Genomic DNA, 19,928 nt, shown 5'->3' with positions numbered 1-19,928 from the left:
TACCTGGAATGCTGACCCACAACAAAGAGTGACCCTTACAGGCATACCATTGTTACAGCTTTGGGCAGTTCACCTGTTCATCAAAGAGAGAAGATGAAATTTTCAGCCTGCTTTTCATGCGTGCCAAGAACAAAAGGTAATAAATAACCATGATGACGGCTGCCCTCTACGGCGGTGGCTATCTGCCATTGCTTTCAAGCAGCATAATGCGACCATACTTTTCACCTCTATGTATAGCTGATTCTATTCTTGTAGTTGTTAGTAATACAAACACTGCACACTCGAGTCAAGTGCATCTGCTTCGACACTGTCACTTTAGAACACACCATGGACAGTCAATGGTGCGTTGAATGTCTTCACAGACCGGTTTGACTGTGTGGGCATTTCTCTGGAGTTCAGATGAAAATGAGAGAAGGTAACCCAATGGAGACAATCAGCTGTGCTGGCTCAGAGATCGACGTAAGGAAGGCGGTTTACCAGCCAATGGGTTTCATGGGAAAAACTGTGAAAGTGAAATTTGCCGAAAGTGTTTTTATGGTGGACAGAAGCCTCCTGGAGGAGCATTGTGAATACTTTCGAGCGCTCTTCCAGTCTGGCATGAAGGAATGCCAGGAGGATGAGGTTTGTCTTCAGGTGCCGAGCGCTCGTGGATTCCTGGTCGCCCTCCGTGTGATGCATAGTGAAAGACCCATGCTGAGCGGTGATGAAATTGTCGACGCCATCGAGTGTACTGCGTTCCTTCACATAGAGCTTCTAACTGAGCACCTCATAAACATTATCACTTCAGACAACTGCCTTCTTATGTATCACACAGCGGCGACCTTTGGGTTATTGAAGCTCTTCAGGAGTGCAGCTTTGTTCATTCGAGACATTTATGAAGACCTCAAAGAAGATGTGAAGGGCTTGCCAGAGGATTTGATTGGATATATAGAGCCTCTTGTTCCTAGTACGTACATCATGGTTGGTAGTCATTCGCCAACCATCAAGCTGTTGCAGGACTTCATGAGGACTGTTTGTTATCTTGATGAGGACGAGGAAGACTGGAAGGTTCTCACCCATTTGCCTCTCAACGCCAGCACCACCATGGCAGGAGTTACAGTTTTAGACAACAAGCTCTACATTGTTGGAGGAGTCTATGATATTACCAATAAAGTTGTGGAGTCTGGTTTCTGCTATGATGTATCTACTGACACTTGGAGCACATTTTCCAGCCCTCGGCAACTTCGCTACAACTGCACCCTTGTTAGCCATGTGGGCGACCTTTTTGTCATTGGTGGAGAGTATGAAAAGAACATACTGTCCTCTGTGGAGAGGTACAAAGTCTCTTCGGACACCTGGAGCTTTGCTGCCAATCTGCCAAGACCTGCAACCACCGTTGCTTGCGCCAAAGCCATGAGAAGACTTTTCATATGCCTGTGGAGACCTAAAGACGCTACTGAGATTTATGAGTACATAGCCAACAAGGACGAATGGATGTTAATCACAACACTTGTTCGGCATCAAAGTTACGGTCATTGCATGGTGGGCCACAGGGACAATTTGTACGTCATGAGGAACGGGCCATCTGATGATTTTTTGAAATGCATGATAGACTGTTACAATCTGACCTCAGGTCAGTGGACGGCCATGCCCGGTCAGTACGAGAACAGTAAAGGGGCTTTGTTTACCGCGGTAGTGCGAGGGGACTCTGTGTTCACTGTGAATCGCAGAGCGACAGTCGAATATGCCATTGAGGACAACAAATGGAGGACAAAAAAAGAAATGACAGGGTTTCCAAGAATCGGCTCCATGTGGACTTTCCTCTTGAGACTGCCAAAGAAAAGCAGAGCGCTTTTACAAAAGAAAAATAATGGAGCTGAGATCTCATCTGACCTCAGCTCAAGTGCTTCTGTACCCATGTTGCCAATTATTTTCAATGGAAAGTAGCTAATGGCTGCAAAGGCTGTGAAATGTCGCTAGATTATGTCATGCACCAACTGTCGGCACTTTGCAACTGTTTTCTCTCCTAATCAGTGCTGCTTACATACTGTATTTTAACAATATATATAGCCCAATGTCCCATAAAGCTGTTCTCATTTACATATTTCTTTGTCATACAAAGGAACAAGCGCAACACTGCTCTGTACTTTGTGTTGACAATTAAGTTTCCTGGATTCTTTGATGAATAGAAAGTTCAAAAGAGCAATATTTTAAAGAAAAATCTTTTGTAACATTATAAATGTGTTTAGTGATCAATTTAATGGGTCCTTGCTGAATAAAAGTATTCATTTCTTTAAAAAAAATACTGACCCCAAACTTTTGAGTAGAAGTGTACATATTTGGATTAAATACATGCTGTCATGTTGTCAGTATTTCCCATATAAATTCTATATGAATTCACACCAAACAAACCGCATCCTTACAGTCCCTCTATGGGTGTTTGTAGCATCAAGCCTCTTTCCTTCGATAAAAAGTTGATCAAATCAGTTCATTCGATTAGTCAACTAATGCTTCATTTGTGTTAAATGTGAGTAACATTTAATTTCTCACACACTGCCAGAACAACACAGAACCATTTGAAGGCAAATGTGATATGATTGATGGGATATAAACAGGCCCTACTAATCTTCACCAATGACTGATGGTCATTAAAGTGCATGTTGCCATGGTTACGTAAGACCAAAATATAGAAACATTTCCTGTTTTTATATCAAACAAGCCATCTGTAAAACTCCATCCCTGGTGTATCCATACCAGAAGCGCCAGGGTCAGACAAGGCCGCAAGGAAAGAGCGCAGAACCTTGAAGACTGTGAGAGAAAGTTTAAGATCAGCTGGGAGGCAAAGGAGAAACACGATCATCACAAAAGATACGTGATTCATACAATCACTTATGACCTCAAAAACTGTAACCTTGTGGAGACTCTTTGACTGCTCAAACACTCAAGATCCAGACATTCCTGCATGCTTTCGTAACTATTGTAGAAGCTCCACTCATTACATGTGAACCTGAAGACACACTGATAACTAATCATGTTACCACAATGAAAACATTGTGTCCAACCTTTGGCAGCCGAACAACAGAACGTATAGACCTTGGCAGGACGTCGCTATTCACTCATGGTGTCTGGCAGCAGCTGTTTAACATTGAAGGTAACATTTTATAGGAACATTGCCATACGATAATGTTCACAAATACCAAAGTGAAACTAACAGATGAAAGCATGTGTTGACCTCACACAGAATTCAAAATATTTGTCTGAAATGTGCATATTGTTTAGATTTGTTTTTTCTTCCAAACATTTGACTGAAATTTCATATTAAGTTGTCATTTTTTTTGTTTACAGTGGTAATCTTTTTACTGATGCCATTGTTGGAACTCAGCAACAATCTGAACACACTGAACCACTTAAATAACTGTCTGACACATACATAAGAAATGTAATAGTATTTATATACATTGCATAAGGGATTCCCGAACGTGGGTTTGTGAGTTGATGAAAAGCTATTCATTAATTAAATCATAAAATGTCAAGTTAAACCCAAGGTTTTCAGCATTTTATCAGTAGGGAATCATTTAAAAAACCATTGTCAACTAAACACAGACTGAAAGGTCTCCCTACAATTTTCCACCAAAATAAAAGCTCAAGGGTTTAACGCCTGGAAGTGAAGAATAACATGTTTAATGATCACATATTCATGTTATTTTAAGGTACAATCGTATAATTACAATAGTATATTTGCCTTAATTTTTTATAGCATAAATAAATACATAAATAGATAAATAATAATGTAAAAACATTTTTTTTTCTTTTTCATCTTCTTATTTCTATCACTGAGGTGATTTCTTAGGAGTTTATCATACTGCAGTTCAAATCATATTCATAATATATGCCAAAATAATCACAATATATTTTTGACCAAATCATGCAGTCCTACACTGTAAATAAATAAATAAAAACACTTACAAAAAGATGAAATATTTGTTTTCCTGCATGTCATTTGATCATTAACCAACATTAAAAGAACCGTAAAAATTATTGTTAAATTGAAATGTTAACTTAAAATATCAGGGGGTATACAGTCATGGTCAAAATTATTGCCACCCTTGGTCAATATAAATAAAACAACCTGTAAAATTTTGCATTAATCCCTTTTGTCTTTAATTAAAAGCAGTTCACAAAAATCGAACCGAAAAATCAAAAATAATTGAAAATATGAGGAAAATCACATTATGAAATAAATGTTTTTCTCCAATACATGCTGGCCACAATTAATTGCACCCTTTTATTCAATAATAGTTCCAGTCGTGTCTGACAACTGAATATGCTGGAGTTTGTTTTTGGATGAGAGAGGAGGATTTTTCTTGAAAACCTCCCAAACAACATCTGTTGATTATTTTTGATCATTTTTTTAGGCTTTCTGACCCCAAGACCCCCATTTTTACAGCCATCTTTGAATACATTTATTAAGATGGCAATAATTCTGACCATGACTGTATGCATGTATATTTACATGTATACATCCATACACATCCATACATATAACAATGCATAACAATTCTAATTCAAAGTCAATTCATTTTATGAATTCCAAGCATGTTTGTTTAACATTTCTATAAATAAAGCAAAGGTTTGACTGCTATGGAAAACACTATAACAATGTGTTGTTACAGAGTCATTCTCTGGTGCAGATTGTCAAACTGTGCTTCTCCCCAAGGCCTCAACACATCATGTCTAGAATGCGTAACGAATAAACACAGTTCAGCATATGATATATAAGCAACAGCTACATGAGCTCTGTGAACAGCTAGAATTCACTTCATCATATCATCGACTGGATCAGGCCACGCGGGTCATGAGTTCCTCCAGGGCTCGCTCTCGGTGGTTCTCATGTACGAGAAGAACCTCTTTAATGGCGTTCTGCTGGAAGCCCATTTCATTAAACTGAGCAAGAAGGTGAAGGAACTCCTCAGCCTAAAATAGAGGAAAAATATATGTTAAAATATACAGTTCCATTCAAAAGTTTGGGGTCAGTAAGATTTTTTTTTTTATGTTTTTGAATTAAGTCTGAACAGTAATATTGTGAAATATTATTATAATATTAATAATAATTCATTTCTATTTGAATATATTTGAAAATGTAATTTATTCCTGTGATGTAAAGCTGAATTTTCAGTATATTCCAGTCTTCAGTGTCACATGATCCTTCAGAAATCATTCTAATATGCTGATTTGCTTGCTAAAGAAACATTTCTGATCATTATCAATGTTGAAAAGATTGTGCGGCTTAATATTTTTGTGGAAATTGATTTTTTTCCCCCACAGGATTGTTTGATGAATCGAAAATTTTAACATCATAAAAGCCTTTACTGTCATTTTTGATCAATTTAATGCATCTTTGATGGGAAAAAAGAATCTTACTGACTCCAATCTTTAGAATTTTGGTACTTTCTGAAGAACAAAAAGTTGAATTGGCTCAATACATACCTTAGTCTCACAGTTTTGAAACATCTCGAGAGCTTCTTCAACCTGACTTTCATCATGGCCGAGTTCACATAACCGATCGCACGCAACCAGATAACGCAAGATCTGCAAGAGAACAAGCAAAGATCCTTTCTACTTTATATGAACACAAAAACACTAACAGAGAATGGACATCATATATTCTTAAGACGACAGACATTTCATGTTCAGGATCAGATGATATTGTCTGAGAGCAACGTAACGGATCACTTTAACTATAGGAACGAGATTGAAGAAGAGCCCTCTGAGATTCTCAGACACTTACTGAAAACAAGGCCAAGTTGTAATGAACTTTGGGGAAGACTGGTTTATCCTGTACCACTAAGTAATTAGATAAACTGATTGGGTTATAAGGCACACAGTACGTCATCACTGATATGGACTATGATCATTAGCTGAATCTGAGCCGATATAAGTCATGATAAGATTTTATGTCAGGTTCAGAGTGGACTGAAAGCAGAGCGGTGTGAAACGTGAGAAGCGTGTGGATAAGAGCGATGGAGGACCGGCTGGTCTGTTTAATCTGTGTAACAAGATGAGCTTGGTTGATTCAAATCTGATCATCCGTCCCACCAGCTGTCTGATGTTGTCAACCTGAGCGGGCCACTGGGTAACTGAGGATACTGACAAATATAAACTCATCAAGTCTCTCTGCCCAGTCAGTCAATGACTTCAGACACATCATCACATCCTTTCAGGGCTTTCAAGTAATATAATGATCTAGAACAAATTCAAGTAAGTTTTAATTTGGACAAAGCCAAGTAAATATTTCATGACTGCAATGCTTAATACTTGGTACATAGTGATTTTTTGAAGTTGTAAATAAATAAATAACTAAAAAGATTATTAGAGTAAGTTTTACAAGAAAAAACTATTCTAGCCTTTCTACTTCAGAATTTCATTGTTAAATCCGATGTTTACTTGTCGTTTGTCGAAATTTACTAGCAATAAGAGTGACAATCCTCTAAATCCTAGAGACCTAGACCAATTTTTTTTTCAGTATTGAAATGAAATCATAAGCTGAAAAAAAACTGACATTTATTATAAATAAATATGAATAACTTATAAAGTTTCTATTATTATTATTAAACTTTAAAAAATAAAATAAAGAATAATAATAATTACAACAACAACAAATGATTACATTCCTGATTATTTTTACGACATCTACCAATCAGATATCATATGTAGTCAAAAATGAATGAAAGCTTCTTAGTAGACAAGATGTTATGCAAATATTGAATTTGTATGGCACAAATATTGGGTCAATATTGAAAATCTAACCATCAAGTTGTTCTGTTGAATATCGGTATACTGTAAAAAATGTCTAAAATGAAAATTTAATTTTATAATTTACAGAATTTGACCTGGGCCAATTGAAAAATTTAGATGTGACCAGTCACTAGAAAATTTTGAGTTGGGGAGGTTAGACATTTTTTTACAGTATAAAAAAACAGTTGATGGACCCCATTGACTTCCATAGTATTTTTTTCCATACTATGGAAGTCAGTGGGGTCCATTAACTGTCTGATTACCAACATTCTTAAAACTATCGCTTTAATATAATTTTACATAGATCAATAAAGAACAGAGCAGCTTTTAATGTCTCTTCAGCAAACTTCTCAGGTGATTTACTGTAAGTCTTTTCTCATGGCCCCTTTTAAATAAACTTCAATGTAATTTTCCCACAATGCCCAACATCATTAATGAAATTGGCTTCATGTTAATGATTAAGTGTTCTCCTGAGGGAACCTATGTAATGCTGAGAACTAGATACTAGCACATTGTGGAAACTTCAGGGGGATCTGGTGTCTATTTTTGTTGATTTTTTTCCCCTCCTCGTAACCAGAATCAGATTAAAGAGGATGGAACCAGATGTTTTGCTGTGACACAGAGCTGAAACTGAAGCACACAGGGATTGTGAGTAAAACCTCTGGCAATAATATCTGACGTTCCTTAAGTTTGTCCAGATCAATACAGAATATCTGAATATTAAAAATCACAGAGCAGGTGATTTCCAAACCTTCTTCATCCTGGACTGACATATGTCTTCACTGACATTTTGTTGTGAACCTTGTAGTAGTGAACTCATAAAAGAATAGAATTTAATATAACAGAATTTAATATATCTAAAAAAAAAAGCTCCAGATGTGAGTGACACAAAAATATTTGCTTTAGTATTTGAAATGCTTTTTTAAAGTCTATAAGAGTTTTTTTAAGAGAGATATGTATGGACTGAATATCGCACGATATACTTCGAAAGTTTCAAAAATGTTTTAGAAAGAAGTCTCATGCTTGAGTAATATAAAAGTCACCAAAACTATGAAATAACACAAATGGATTTTATATTGACATATACATTAAAAATAATAATAAAAAATATTATATTTCAGCTTTTTCTTCAAACTCTGCACACTTTGTACATTGACTAAACCAACTTCAGTTGTTCATTGCTTCTTCATTATACATTAATCAGTTCAATTAATACATTTCAATGTAGTGTTAGTTATTTATATACTATTATAGCATTTATTATTAGATTTAAATAGCTTTTATTCTGAAATTTTTATATTTTTATAAGTTTTAGGTTTTTTAAACTTATATTTAGCTTTAATTTTATTTAAGTTTTAGTAATTTTAGTGCTACAACTGATTTTATTTTAGTTATTTGCTATTTAGTAATTTAGATTTTAGTTAAGGCAACATTTCTAATTTCAATTAATTCGAATTTTTAATTTAATTTAATTTTAATAAGGTTTTCATCTATTTAGATTTATATTTTATATCTATGGAAGCTTGTTTCCGCCACTGAATAAAACATTTTAAAAGATAATTGCGACTTTTTATCTCACAATTGCGAGTTTACATCTCGCAATTCTGACTTTATTTCTCAGAATTGCGAGATATAAAGTCAGAATTGCGTGAAATAAAGTCAGAATTCTGAGATATAAAGTCAGAATTCTGAGATATAAAGTCAGAATTGCGAGATATAAAGTCAGAATTCTGAGATATAAAGTCAGAATTGCGAGATATAAAGTCAGAATTCTGAGATATAAAGTCAGAATTCTGAGATATAAAGTCAGAATTCTGAGATATAAAGTCAGAATTCTGAGATATAAAGTCAGAATTGCGTGATATAAAGTCAGAATTCTGAGATATAAAGTCAGAATTGCGAGATATAAAGTCAGAATTGCGAGATATAAAGTCGCAATTGCGTCTTATAAAGACAGAATTCTGACTTTTTTTTCTCGCAATTGCGACTTTATATCACGCAATTCTGACTTTATATCTCAGAATTCTGACTTTATATCACGCAATTCTGACTTTATATCTCAGAATTCTGACTTTATATCACGCAATTCTGACTTTATAACACATAATTGCGAGTTTATATCTCGCAATTCTGACATCTTTTCTCAGAATTGTGAGATATAAAGTCCAATTCTAAGAAAAAAAAAAGGACTTTTTTTTTAACCTTAGAATAGTTTATATCTCACAATTCTGACTTTATAACACGCAATTGCGACTTTATATCATGCAATTCTGACTTTATATCTCCCAATTGCGTGATATAAAGTCAGAATTCTGAAATATAAAGTCAGAATTGCGTGATATAAAGTCGCAATTGCGAGAAAAAAAGTCAGAATTCTGACTTTATAAGACGCAATTGCGACTTTATATCTCGCAATTCTGACTTTATATCTCAGAATTCTGACTTTATATCTCAGAATTCTGACTTTATATCTCAGAATTCTGACTTTATATCTCAGAATTCTGACTTTATATCTCGCAATTCTGAGAAATAAAGTCACAATTGCGAGATGTAAACTCGCAATTGTGAGATAAAAAGTCGCAATTATCTTTTTATTTTTTTTATTTTGTGGCGGAAACAATAAACAATCCATATATATCAGTATTTATTTCAATTAAAAAAAATTATGATATCAAAATATCAGTTTTATAAAGCATTTTAAACCTAGGATCAATGTATATTTACCTATAAAATTGATTTCAAGCATTTATGCATTACGTTTTTTATGATTATATGAAAAACAAATGTGGTCGGGTGTGTCCAACTGGTGCATGTTCTTTACTGGCAATACACTTCATTGACCTTCCCCAGTGACACACAGGGGAGAAAATCTCAGAAGAGAATCTCAGCATTGCATCTTGAGCCCCAAACGAATCCCAGCTCACATTTCAACAGTGATGCCCAGTAACAGATCTCCCTCACTGACCTGCTCTGGACTTTGCTGGCCAGTCTTCTGGAGGGCGATGATGGCCGTACGGAGAGGGTAGCCCTGCTCGGTCACGGCCGCCAGCAGCTCCCTCTCTTCTGGGCTGAGAGCGGAGAGAAGCTCCACCGAAGAGTCCAGGACGGCAGCGTGGGAATTGAGTGGCCGTGATGGGGCCAAGGGGGAGGATGAACCCTGGGCCTGGAAAAAACAACAACAGTGCCTCATGGTCACAGTACCCTTGAGAGATGAGGGCAGGAAACACAATACTAAGAAAATCTAGAATGATAAACACACTCTTGCTGGTGCAAGTTTTAAACCAGACTTAAAAACAATGTTAAAAAATGGCCAAAAATACCAGTAAATTGACTAGTGCAAACCTTAACCTTCGTTTAAATACTCTCTCCTCCCATACATTTTGCATCTGAAAGGGAAACACTTACAAATGCATTTGCAATAAGGTCAACCACAAAAATAACTGTCCACGCCTTTTCAGCGCTAATTTTTTAACTGCGTGTCTTAAGTAAATCCTGACATGTTTTTTTAACACCAAAAGTGTGTTTGTGCTGGCGCAAGCTGTTAGTAAATCTGGCCCTTAGTGTATTCAAGATATCCATTTTATCAGTATGTGTATTCCTTGAGAATCAATCCCATGACCTTGGTGTTGCTAATGCCATTCTCTACCAGCTGAGCTACAGGGACATAAACTAAAAAAAGGAATTAAATAAAGCCTCACTCAAAAAAATTATCTGTTGAACGAACTTAATTAAATTAAGGAAAGGTTTTTCACAAAACTGAATTACATTTTTCCAACAAAATCTAAATAGTTTGAAATAATGTGTTGTAATCTTGTTGTATGAATTTAAATTAATTTAGTCATTCCTGCTAGATAAAGTTTTGTCAGGTTGACTACATTTAGATTTTGACCTGCCTTAAATAACCAACATTATAATTTTAGTTAATTTGACTCTATGGTCACTTCTAATGATAGACACTAGTGTTCAATTGAATTATTACTTGTTCAGGTCTGTGAGCAAAGTTTACACAGTGTATACTAAGTGCCCACAGCCTGAACATGAGGTGTAATGCACATATAGCATAATACTGAGCCCACAGCCTAAACACAGTCGCCACTCTTCTGCAAAATGGTAACCACAACATTTAAAAACATTACAGAAAGTCCTCTAAGTTTATAACATAACTGAACATTAAACACTAACATTAACTAACAACATCTTTCCATTTACTGAAAAACACATAAAATAACACTTTTTCCCTAAATTGACCCTCTTAATGCAGTCCCTTGCAAAGCATGCTGGGAACTACAGATCCACTGCCCAGTTAGATTTCAACAACAATGATTCATGTAGTTTTCACACAAATGAATTAGGTTGATTGAACACAATTAAATTAAGTTGTGACAATATTAAACAATCGTGTTACTTTGGCTTATTGTAATTAATTATTTTAACAAGAGGGCAAAATTCTTTTTTTGAGTGACATCCGGTTAAGACGAACGAAAAATATTCATGTTGACTCAATTAAAAAAAATTTGGTAAACCAAATTTTAAAAAAATTACATTGATTACATTTAATGAAATTAAGCTGGAATCATTTGTATGAAGGGTTGTGTTGTATATGCTCATTTTAATTAATGAAATTGAACAAAGAGCTAAAATCATTTTTTTGAGTGCTGGAAGAAATATCTAACCATGGAATAAAACAACAGCAAAGGCCAGGAAACTCTTCTGGAAAATGCATGTAACTCTTTCACGGTTCATGTTAAAACAAAAAAGAAAAACTCTAAATGTAATGAAAAACTACAAGCCCCCTGCCGTACTCGGTGCACCGTGACCGCGCAGCCTAGCAGGAGATGATGTCATGGGCATTAATAACAAGTTGGATTAGACTGTCAACAAAGGCGTAACCTTGAATCGTAGCTTTGCTGAGAGAGACATTTCCAGAGAACTTCCACTCGCTAATCCAGACGAATTTGTTGCTGCTTGGGAAGATTCCAGGAGAAGACTTAGCACTCACTATTATTAGCTAGTTCATCTTCTGAGACTGAGACATTAAAAAAAATGTGTACCAAAAAAAAACAAAAAACCCACAGAAGTACTTTGGAGAAGTCATTCATGTCTAATATCTGAATGAATTGAGATGCTCTGGCGGTCATTTCATGAGGAGAAACAAAATACCTCGCAGTCACAGTGTGACATATCACCAAAGGATTTTCAATCAATCCTTATGGAAAGTGGTGAGAAGTGACTAAATGCTTCTGGATCACATCTCTGATCTCTTGCTTAAGTGATTAAAATACCTTTCTGGACTTAATTGGAGGCATGCCAGTTCAAATATATTTATAGTAGAGTCTACAGTTGCCTTCTAAGGACAACTCTTATTGTGGGCTCTGAACCATTAAAAACTTCAGTGAATTGACAACTATGAGAAGGTTTTCTTCATAAACACATTTTTTTTTTTGCAAATAGATTAACGAAATGAGTTGTCTCTGTCGGGTTGTCTGTGTTTATAGCCCTAAAGAGTACAAACTGTAATTTCTGGTACATCAAAAACGTACCCAAACAAGTCCAGTAAAGGGAAGTGTCGTTTATTTAACGTGTTTATTGTTTCAGAGCCACTAACGACCTGCTGTTTGCAGTAAATTTGAACCGCACCTTTTGGCATCCAGATGAACCATGTTTCTGTTTTTATTTTTATTACACTTGGTACTCGACTGTGCATTAGCTTGAAGTAAAAACTATACAGATGTATCAGATATACAGATGTTTTTGAGATTGATAGAGATAGGTGGGTACAAACTAGTTTCGTATAATTGAGTTCATTTAAAAAAAATAAAAAAAATGTAAGCAATTGATTTTGGAATAGAAATCTGGGCAAAAGTCATGAAGAGTATTCAGGAGCCTTTAATACTATGGCTAAGGTCCCAAATGGTATAGGCCTAGTTGATTTGTGTTCTTGTGACCTTCACTTATGCACATTTGTGAAGTCTACAAGACCATAGGGTGTCCTATTTGTAATTTTAGGTTTCAGAAAGGGTGCTCACAAGCCTTACCTTTGCATTAAAGGAGAACTCCGGTCAATTTTAACATTGAGCTAATTTTTTTGTACATTTGGAGTGCTGTCAATACAGAGAACAACGACAAAAATCGGTGTTGCCTACACCGAGTTATTCTATTTTTAAAATTTGCACCCTGTTGACTTCAATGGGGCAAGTTTTAAACCTGCTTTTAGCCTCTTAACATCCTTGATGTGTCATTACAAGTGCACAGAAAATGTGAGTGATTCCTTCAGAGTGAACACGAGTGAATCTGACTGCAGTAGATGTGAAAGATATGTATAAAAATGATGTTTATTCAGCCAGTGCAAATACCTGTGTTTACATCCTGTTTTCGGTTGAAGTCCAAAGTAGTCGATTGCCGAGTTCACACGCGTGATCATAGGTAACTAAACCTATGCGCGTGAACTCAGCAATCGACTACTTTGGACTTCAACCGAAAACAGGATGTAAACACAGGTATTTGCACTGGCTTGCACAAGCAGGTTTAAAACTTGCCCCATTGAAGTCAACAGGGTGCAAATTTTAAAAATAGAATAACTCGGTGTAGGCAACACCGATTTTTGTCGTTGTTCTTTGTATTGACAGCACTTCAAATTTACAAATAAATGAGCTCAATGTTAAAATTGACCGGAGTTCTCCTTTAACTATGCGTTATTTTAATACCAAAGTGCAGACTTGTAAGAATACCGCAAGATCTGAGGATGTCAGCAAGTGGCAGCAGGTCTAAAATAGCAGTAAATACACAGGTGAAGGGTAGTTTAAAGTGGACCAATTATGCCTTTTTACCCTTTCAATGTTTAGTGTGTAATGTTGCTGTTTGAGCATGAAAAAGGTCTGCAAATTTACAAATTACAAAGTTCTCTATTTCAGTGCGCACTCCTGAACTCCCTGAATCGCCTCGATTGTCGTCTTGAGTTTTCTTCCAGGATTATACATGCCAAAATATTCATTATTTCAAATAATTCCCTCCCAAGACATACGCAAAATAAAGGAGGTGAGGCCAGATGAGTTGCGTTATAGTGTGTTGTCATGTCCAAGAGACTGTTTTTTCCACCCCAGAACTAACGTGACCCATCCGATCCGACCAATCAGAATTTCCCAGACCAATTTCCCAAAAGCATCGCAAACCTAAGCAGAGTGTAGAACCATTGCCACCAATGTTCTCTACGATCAACTTCGCGAGAGAAATGCAGCCAAGAGCTTAACTGACAGAAGAGATGTGATGCAACAATGTAAAAAATAAGATGTTTTAAGGCATTCAAGCATGAAAACTTATTCTAGTAGACCCCAAAAACAAAATCAGAAGATGTTGTACCTTTAGAGCGGGTCTGTTGATGCATTCAGATTGCAAGCGGTTGGTGTTTTCTGCGGGACAAGCATTAGTAGAGCCAGCAGAACTCTGACTCCTCTGGAAGCTCCTTCGGGATGAGTAAGGCCCGCAGAGGGAAGACTGTCGGGAGTTCCCCACACGCTGTGCGGAGAGGCCGCAAGGTGAAGGCAGGTTGAGGAAGTTTGATGATCCACAACTGTGCAAGTCTTTCAACCCTGGTCCTTGTCTTGGCAAAGCAAAATCACTCCGTTTGGGCCGCACTTCACCCTCGCCAAGAGTGGCCCCATCTTCTTCTTTAAAGTCTTCGTCTTCAGAGTCAGAAATGGTGAATTTGACCCGTGCGTTCATTGCACGGTAGTGGTCCGCGTTTAAGCTGCGGCTGCGGGGACGTGGGTTGGGTTCCCAGAAGTCACTGCTCCAGCGGCTGGCTAACCTGCTCTCCTGAGGGCTGCTGAACATCATCCAGTACGGAGGACAGGTCGCCGTCAGCTCACAGGGAGAGCGGGGACTGAGGGTTGGATAGCCGCCCTGGAGACCCGTGAGAACCCAGTTCTCCAGGCTGAACTCATACTGAAACAACAAAACACAAAAGAGACATCTTTAGATTTGAGTTTCCACTCAAGCCAAGTCACCTTTTTTTATATAGCGCTTTATACAATACAGATTGTTTCAAAGCAGCTTTACAGTGATAAACAGGAAAATAATGCATTTCGGCTGTTGTTCAGATGAAGTCAGTTCAGTGACTTTCACACACTAACATTAATGTTCAGTTTCACACACTTACATTAGTTTCAAACATCATCTGATGACATCTAAACCAATGTTTTAAACTTGGAGTTCACACACCAGATCTACATCAAGATGGAGCCAAATAGGAACATGCCAACCTTGTTCTGACTAAAAAAAACACCATGTATATTTAACTTGAAACCCTATTGCAATCTCCATTTTTTTATGGAATGTACAGACCAGGAGTATCACTCTAGACATCATAAACACAATTTTGAAAGAAAAACAAATAGTTGTCCGGTATGAGCCTTTGCTAAATCTATTGGCCAGTTGCATTAACTGCTAAGACAGGTCTTACAAGTCAGTCATCAACTTTTTTTGACAATTAAGACACAGTCTTAACATTGTGTGGCTGTTTATAAAACTACCCTATAACTGTTATAGACGAATAACAAACACTTGTACTTGTCTTGGTAAATAAATGAATCATGGCTGACTGCACAGCAGTCCACACAACACTAGTTACTAAAAACAAGCTTTTGCGTAGTTCTGCATCCAGACCACTAGGTGTCAGTATAAAGTCAAAGACCACTCATATTGACATAAAAAATAAATGCTTACATTTTTAGGTTCAACACAACAAGGAATAATTCCCCATAACTGCATAAATACCAGACTGACAAGCCCCAAGATTTGACTATAGCAACATATAAATGTATGCTATGAGCTATTGCAATGGGAATCCTTATGAATATTAGTAACATCTGCCATTATCAGCATTATGGATCATAGTGAACATAAAACAGATGTGCAAAACACCACCAGCCAAATATTACACAATAACTTGCATTGCGTTCAAGTCCTTAATGCAAAATTAAGCGTGCAATGCTCCAAGGCAGGTACACAATGTTGTACTTGGACAGATGTGGGACAAAGGACTAAGAATTTACACAAACTCAAGTTCAGCACATAGCCATAAAAGGTCCACATTAGCTTATTTCTGATTAGATTGTAATAAACTTTGACAGCAATATGTTTTCTTTACAAATACCTTGACCAGTAACACACAAACCCTTAGGAATTTTAGGCATTTTATCCCAATGGATCTACAGTACCAATTACATCAACAATATTACATACTGTAGATTGCTGACGGCCAAGAACTTTTTTTTTTACCCTTATTGTTTTAGGTTTTGTAATCAGAGATATAATTATACTGTTTTTGACATGGTCCCTATGTTGACCGCACACCTCCAAGATAAATAAACAGCATACTAGAAAGATCATATGTCAGTGTAATTAGAGAGTAGCCTAATCACAGATGTGAATGGGTTAGAGGTAGCAGGGATACACTTACACCAAGTGTCTTTGTATTTTCCCATGTCCTTTTTAGTGACAGCCTGCACTCAGTGAAAATAACATTAAGTAATTGCTGTAATCACTGGATGCATTGGCAAATTACATTGAGCCTAATGCGGTTTATGGACGTCGCAGACGCTCTGTTGGGAATGCTCTTGAAGATCTCAGAAACACATACAGTAATTTAGTATTAGTTCAGAACTCAGAGTTCCTAAGAGAAGTGCCTCCTCTCGATCTGTTCAGCGTCTTTATTGTGATAAAGGCTACAAAAAGTACAGTACCTTTAAAAGTTTGGGTATTTTTGTATATGTACATTTCTGAAATACATAACTTAGTTACCTCTGATAACAGATCACTCTAAACTGTAATGTGGACTCATGCATTTTCTGTAAAGATGCTTTGAAATGATGTGCATTGTGAAAAGTGTTAAACAAATAAATGTGAATTGAATTGAATATTTTTTTTATTAATACTTTTATTCAGTAAGGATGCATAAAACTGATCAAAAGTGACAGAAAGACATGTATAATGTTACAAAGAAATTTGTATGTATTAAAGAATCCTGAAAGAAGGATCACAGTTTCCACAAACATTTTAAATCACACAAACAATACTAATAAATGTTTCTGGAGCAGCAAATCAGCATATTAAAATGATTTCTGAAGGATCATGTGACACTGAAGACTGGAGTAATGATGCTAAAAGTGGCTTAGCATCACAGGAATAAATGACATTTTCAAATATATTCAAAGAATTTTTTATATTAAATTGTAAACATTTTTCACAATATTTCTGTTTCTGCTGTAGTTTTGATTAAATAAATGCAAATTTGGTGAGCAGAAGTGACTTATTTCAAATTCTTAAACCACATTTAAAATTGTCACTGCCTCATGAAACACAATATCAAACTAAAATGGAGGCTCTAGACGCAGTGTTTTTCTCCAGAGAATAATAGTTATGTAAGTTTTCTCTTCTAGAGTTTGACAAAATCAAAGTCCACAATAGATTTCAATATGAACTCAATGTGACCAAAATTTCACATCCAATTTTCCCAAGAGCCAATGATCTTCTAAGCCTCCATCCAAATTTATTTCATGGATATATACTATACTGCATGTCAGCAATTTGTATCTGTTTATTTCTCCCAAATAGAAAAACTGAGACAAAGTTGATATACTCTTCTAAAGGAGGATAAAAGGTATTTGGATGCTTTCAGGTTGTCAAGCATAAGTGGAACATTACTGAACTGAGGAGAATTGACTTCATACATTTAATTTAAAAATGCCTTGGGACCAGCTAGCTAAAAGTAATCCCAAAAATGGCTTGGGAAAAGAATAGCTGTAGTTTGTTTTCAGATATTAAAAGCGTGATAAGAGTCCAAATACTTTTTGAAGCCACTTGATAACGTCAGGTCAGAAACATGCAGTTTAGAGACAGGAAGTACCAGACCTCAGTTTCCTGCAGTATCTTCAGGTAGTCGGGCAGAGTGATTTCTGGAGCTGTGAGGAGCTCAACCTCTTCCTCTGCATCCTCGAGGACGCCGAGTGGGATCTTGAAGGGAACCTCATCCAGACAGGACATTTCACCCCTATCTGAAAACAGAAATACACCAAAACATCTCATGTTCACCATGACTACATTTTATTTATCGCAAATAAAAACTTTATTATTGTGATGTGTTAGGTTTTATATTTTAAAATGCACTTTTATTCCTGTGATGGTTAAGCTGAATTTTCAGCATCATTACTCATTATACATCATTACAGTGTCACATGATCCTTCAGAAATCATTCTAATATGCTGATTTGCTGCTGAAGAAACAATTATTAATATTATCAATGTTGAGAACAGTTGTGCTTCTTCATATTTAACTGTAATGCACAATTATTCATAAGTTCTGGGTATGAATTATATTTTTAGAAATGAATACTTTTATTTAGCAAGGACGCTTTAAATTGATCAAAAATGACAGTAAAGGGATTTATATTGCTACAAACGATATATATTTCATTTAACAAAAAAGATTCCTGAAAGAAATGTTACACTGTTTCCACAAAAATACTGGTTTCAACATTGATAATAATAAGAACCCTTATTAATAATAATAACTGCACACCAAATCAGCATATGCTTTCTGAAGGATCATGTGACACTGAAGACTGGAGTAATGATGCTGAAAATTCAGCTTTGCATCACAGGAATAAATTATATATTAAAACATATCCAAATAAATAAAAATAGTTATTTTAAATTGTCATATAATTTTATAATATTATGGTATTTTTGATCAAATAAATGCAAAAACATTTAAGACTTTCAGTATTGTAAAAAATGCATGAAAAAAAAAAACACATAGTTGCACCCCACCCCCCACCCCCCGTTCCAGCTTCTTAGAAAACATTTAAAACTGAAACATCTCTATATTTGTTTACCTGTCCCTCAATAGTAAGGAGACTAGAGGATTAGGGATTAAAGATTACGCAGACTTGACCACCTGACTCTCTCAACATCACCGCCATAAGCAGAGACACATGCTCTATCATATGTTTACCTGTCAGAAACCTTAGTGGGAAAAGTGCATTTTTCTCAAGACTTTGTCAGAGTGGTAATAGAAATGATCTGCATAAAGTCAGACCCAACGTTATTGGAAAAGTCCTAGTTTCCTATAGTAGTCTGATGTGTCCTGCACCATATGGCCTGCTGAAGCTCTTCACTATGGCAAAGCGCTGGGACAGCTGCTCAGATCTGATCCTAAAATTGTGCTCCGCACCGTTTTCACCAGATGGTTTTAGATTTTCAAACTGAGCCGAGTCTTAACAGCCAGATGCTTGGTAAGCTCTTAAGTTGTTTTCCTTCTTGTGTAGGAAAGAACAATGAAAAGTTCAATAAGTTGCGGTATTCTGCCTAAACCACAGACAGAGGAGACTGGGTGTGAGCGAATAATCTGCCATGATGCTATATGAGGACTTCCATTAAAGATGAAAGATCTGGTCTAGTACGATGTGCTTTCCTGATATTTGAGAAAACACCTTTCAGTTAAAACCCTACTGAAATAAACGCTTAATAGTTGCTTAATAGTAACATCAAGTTGTTCCAAACCTGTATGAGTTTCTTTCTTCTGTTGAACATGAAAGAAAATATTTTAAAGAATGTTGGTAATCAAACAGTTGACGGTAACCATTGACTTCCATAAGAGGAAAAATACTATATGGAGGTCAATGGGTGCCCTCGACTGTCTGGTTAGCAACATTTTTAAAATATTTTCTTTTGTGTTCAACGGAAAAAAGAAACTCTTGAGGTTGAGTAAATGATGACAGACTCTTTCGATTTTTGGGTGAATTATCCCTTTAAGTATATATACACTACAAAGATATTTCACAAAACAGACAATTAAACAGATTCATGTTAATTGAAAATATATATTTATTAGAAATGGAATTTTAAAATATATACTTATACTGTAATGCTGTAGAAAAAAATTTAAAACTCTATTGTGCTAAAATGACGATGCGGTATATTATAGTGGTGTAAAAATGTTTGTTTTATATTGTATTTGAAATGTTACACATTTCTTTATTTAAATACTATAAATCACTTATAAATGTATAAAATAATTCAATCATATATTCATTGTATATTGTATTACACTGTAAACAATTTTTTTTTTCAAATTGTAAATTGAAGTACGTTTTAAA

General features: G+C 35.8%; 2 protein-coding genes across 2 annotated transcripts; one reads left to right on the top strand and one right to left on the bottom strand.

The window, feature by feature from the left end:
- Positions 1-378: 378 nt before the first annotated feature.
- kbtbd13a (kelch repeat and BTB domain containing 13a) lies at positions 379-2,112 on the top strand. The gene has a single exon (XM_081359973.1). The coding sequence runs from the start codon at positions 400-402 to the stop codon at positions 1,924-1,926; it is 1,527 nt and encodes a 508-aa protein (XP_081216099.1). The 5' UTR covers positions 379-399; the 3' UTR covers positions 1,927-2,112.
- A 1,533-nt stretch (positions 2,113-3,645) lies between these two features.
- ubap1lb (ubiquitin associated protein 1-like b) lies at positions 3,646-17,814 on the bottom strand (the record flags this gene model as incomplete). Its single annotated transcript, XM_081358954.1, has 5 exons — positions 3,646-4,953; positions 5,467-5,568; positions 9,740-9,937; positions 14,131-14,715; positions 17,683-17,814. 5 exons carry the CDS (start codon positions 17,812-17,814, stop codon positions 4,819-4,821), a joined length of 1,152 nt encoding a protein of 383 aa, XP_081215080.1. The 3' UTR covers positions 3,646-4,818.
- Positions 17,815-19,928: the final 2,114 nt, after the last annotated feature.

Source organism: Scardinius erythrophthalmus (assembly GCF_964197995.2).
Source record: "Scardinius erythrophthalmus genome assembly, chromosome: 2".
Classification (NCBI taxonomy): Eukaryota; Metazoa; Chordata; class Actinopteri; order Cypriniformes; family Leuciscidae; genus Scardinius; species Scardinius erythrophthalmus.
Note: the sequence above shows the minus strand (reverse complement) of the source record. Positions and strands in the feature narration are given on the sequence as shown.

Bases quoted from the DNA above. Each gene is read 5' to 3' on its own strand.
- kbtbd13a (XM_081359973.1), top strand. From the start codon at position 400: ATGAAAATGAGAGAAGGTAACCCAATGGAGACAATCAGCTGTGCTGGC.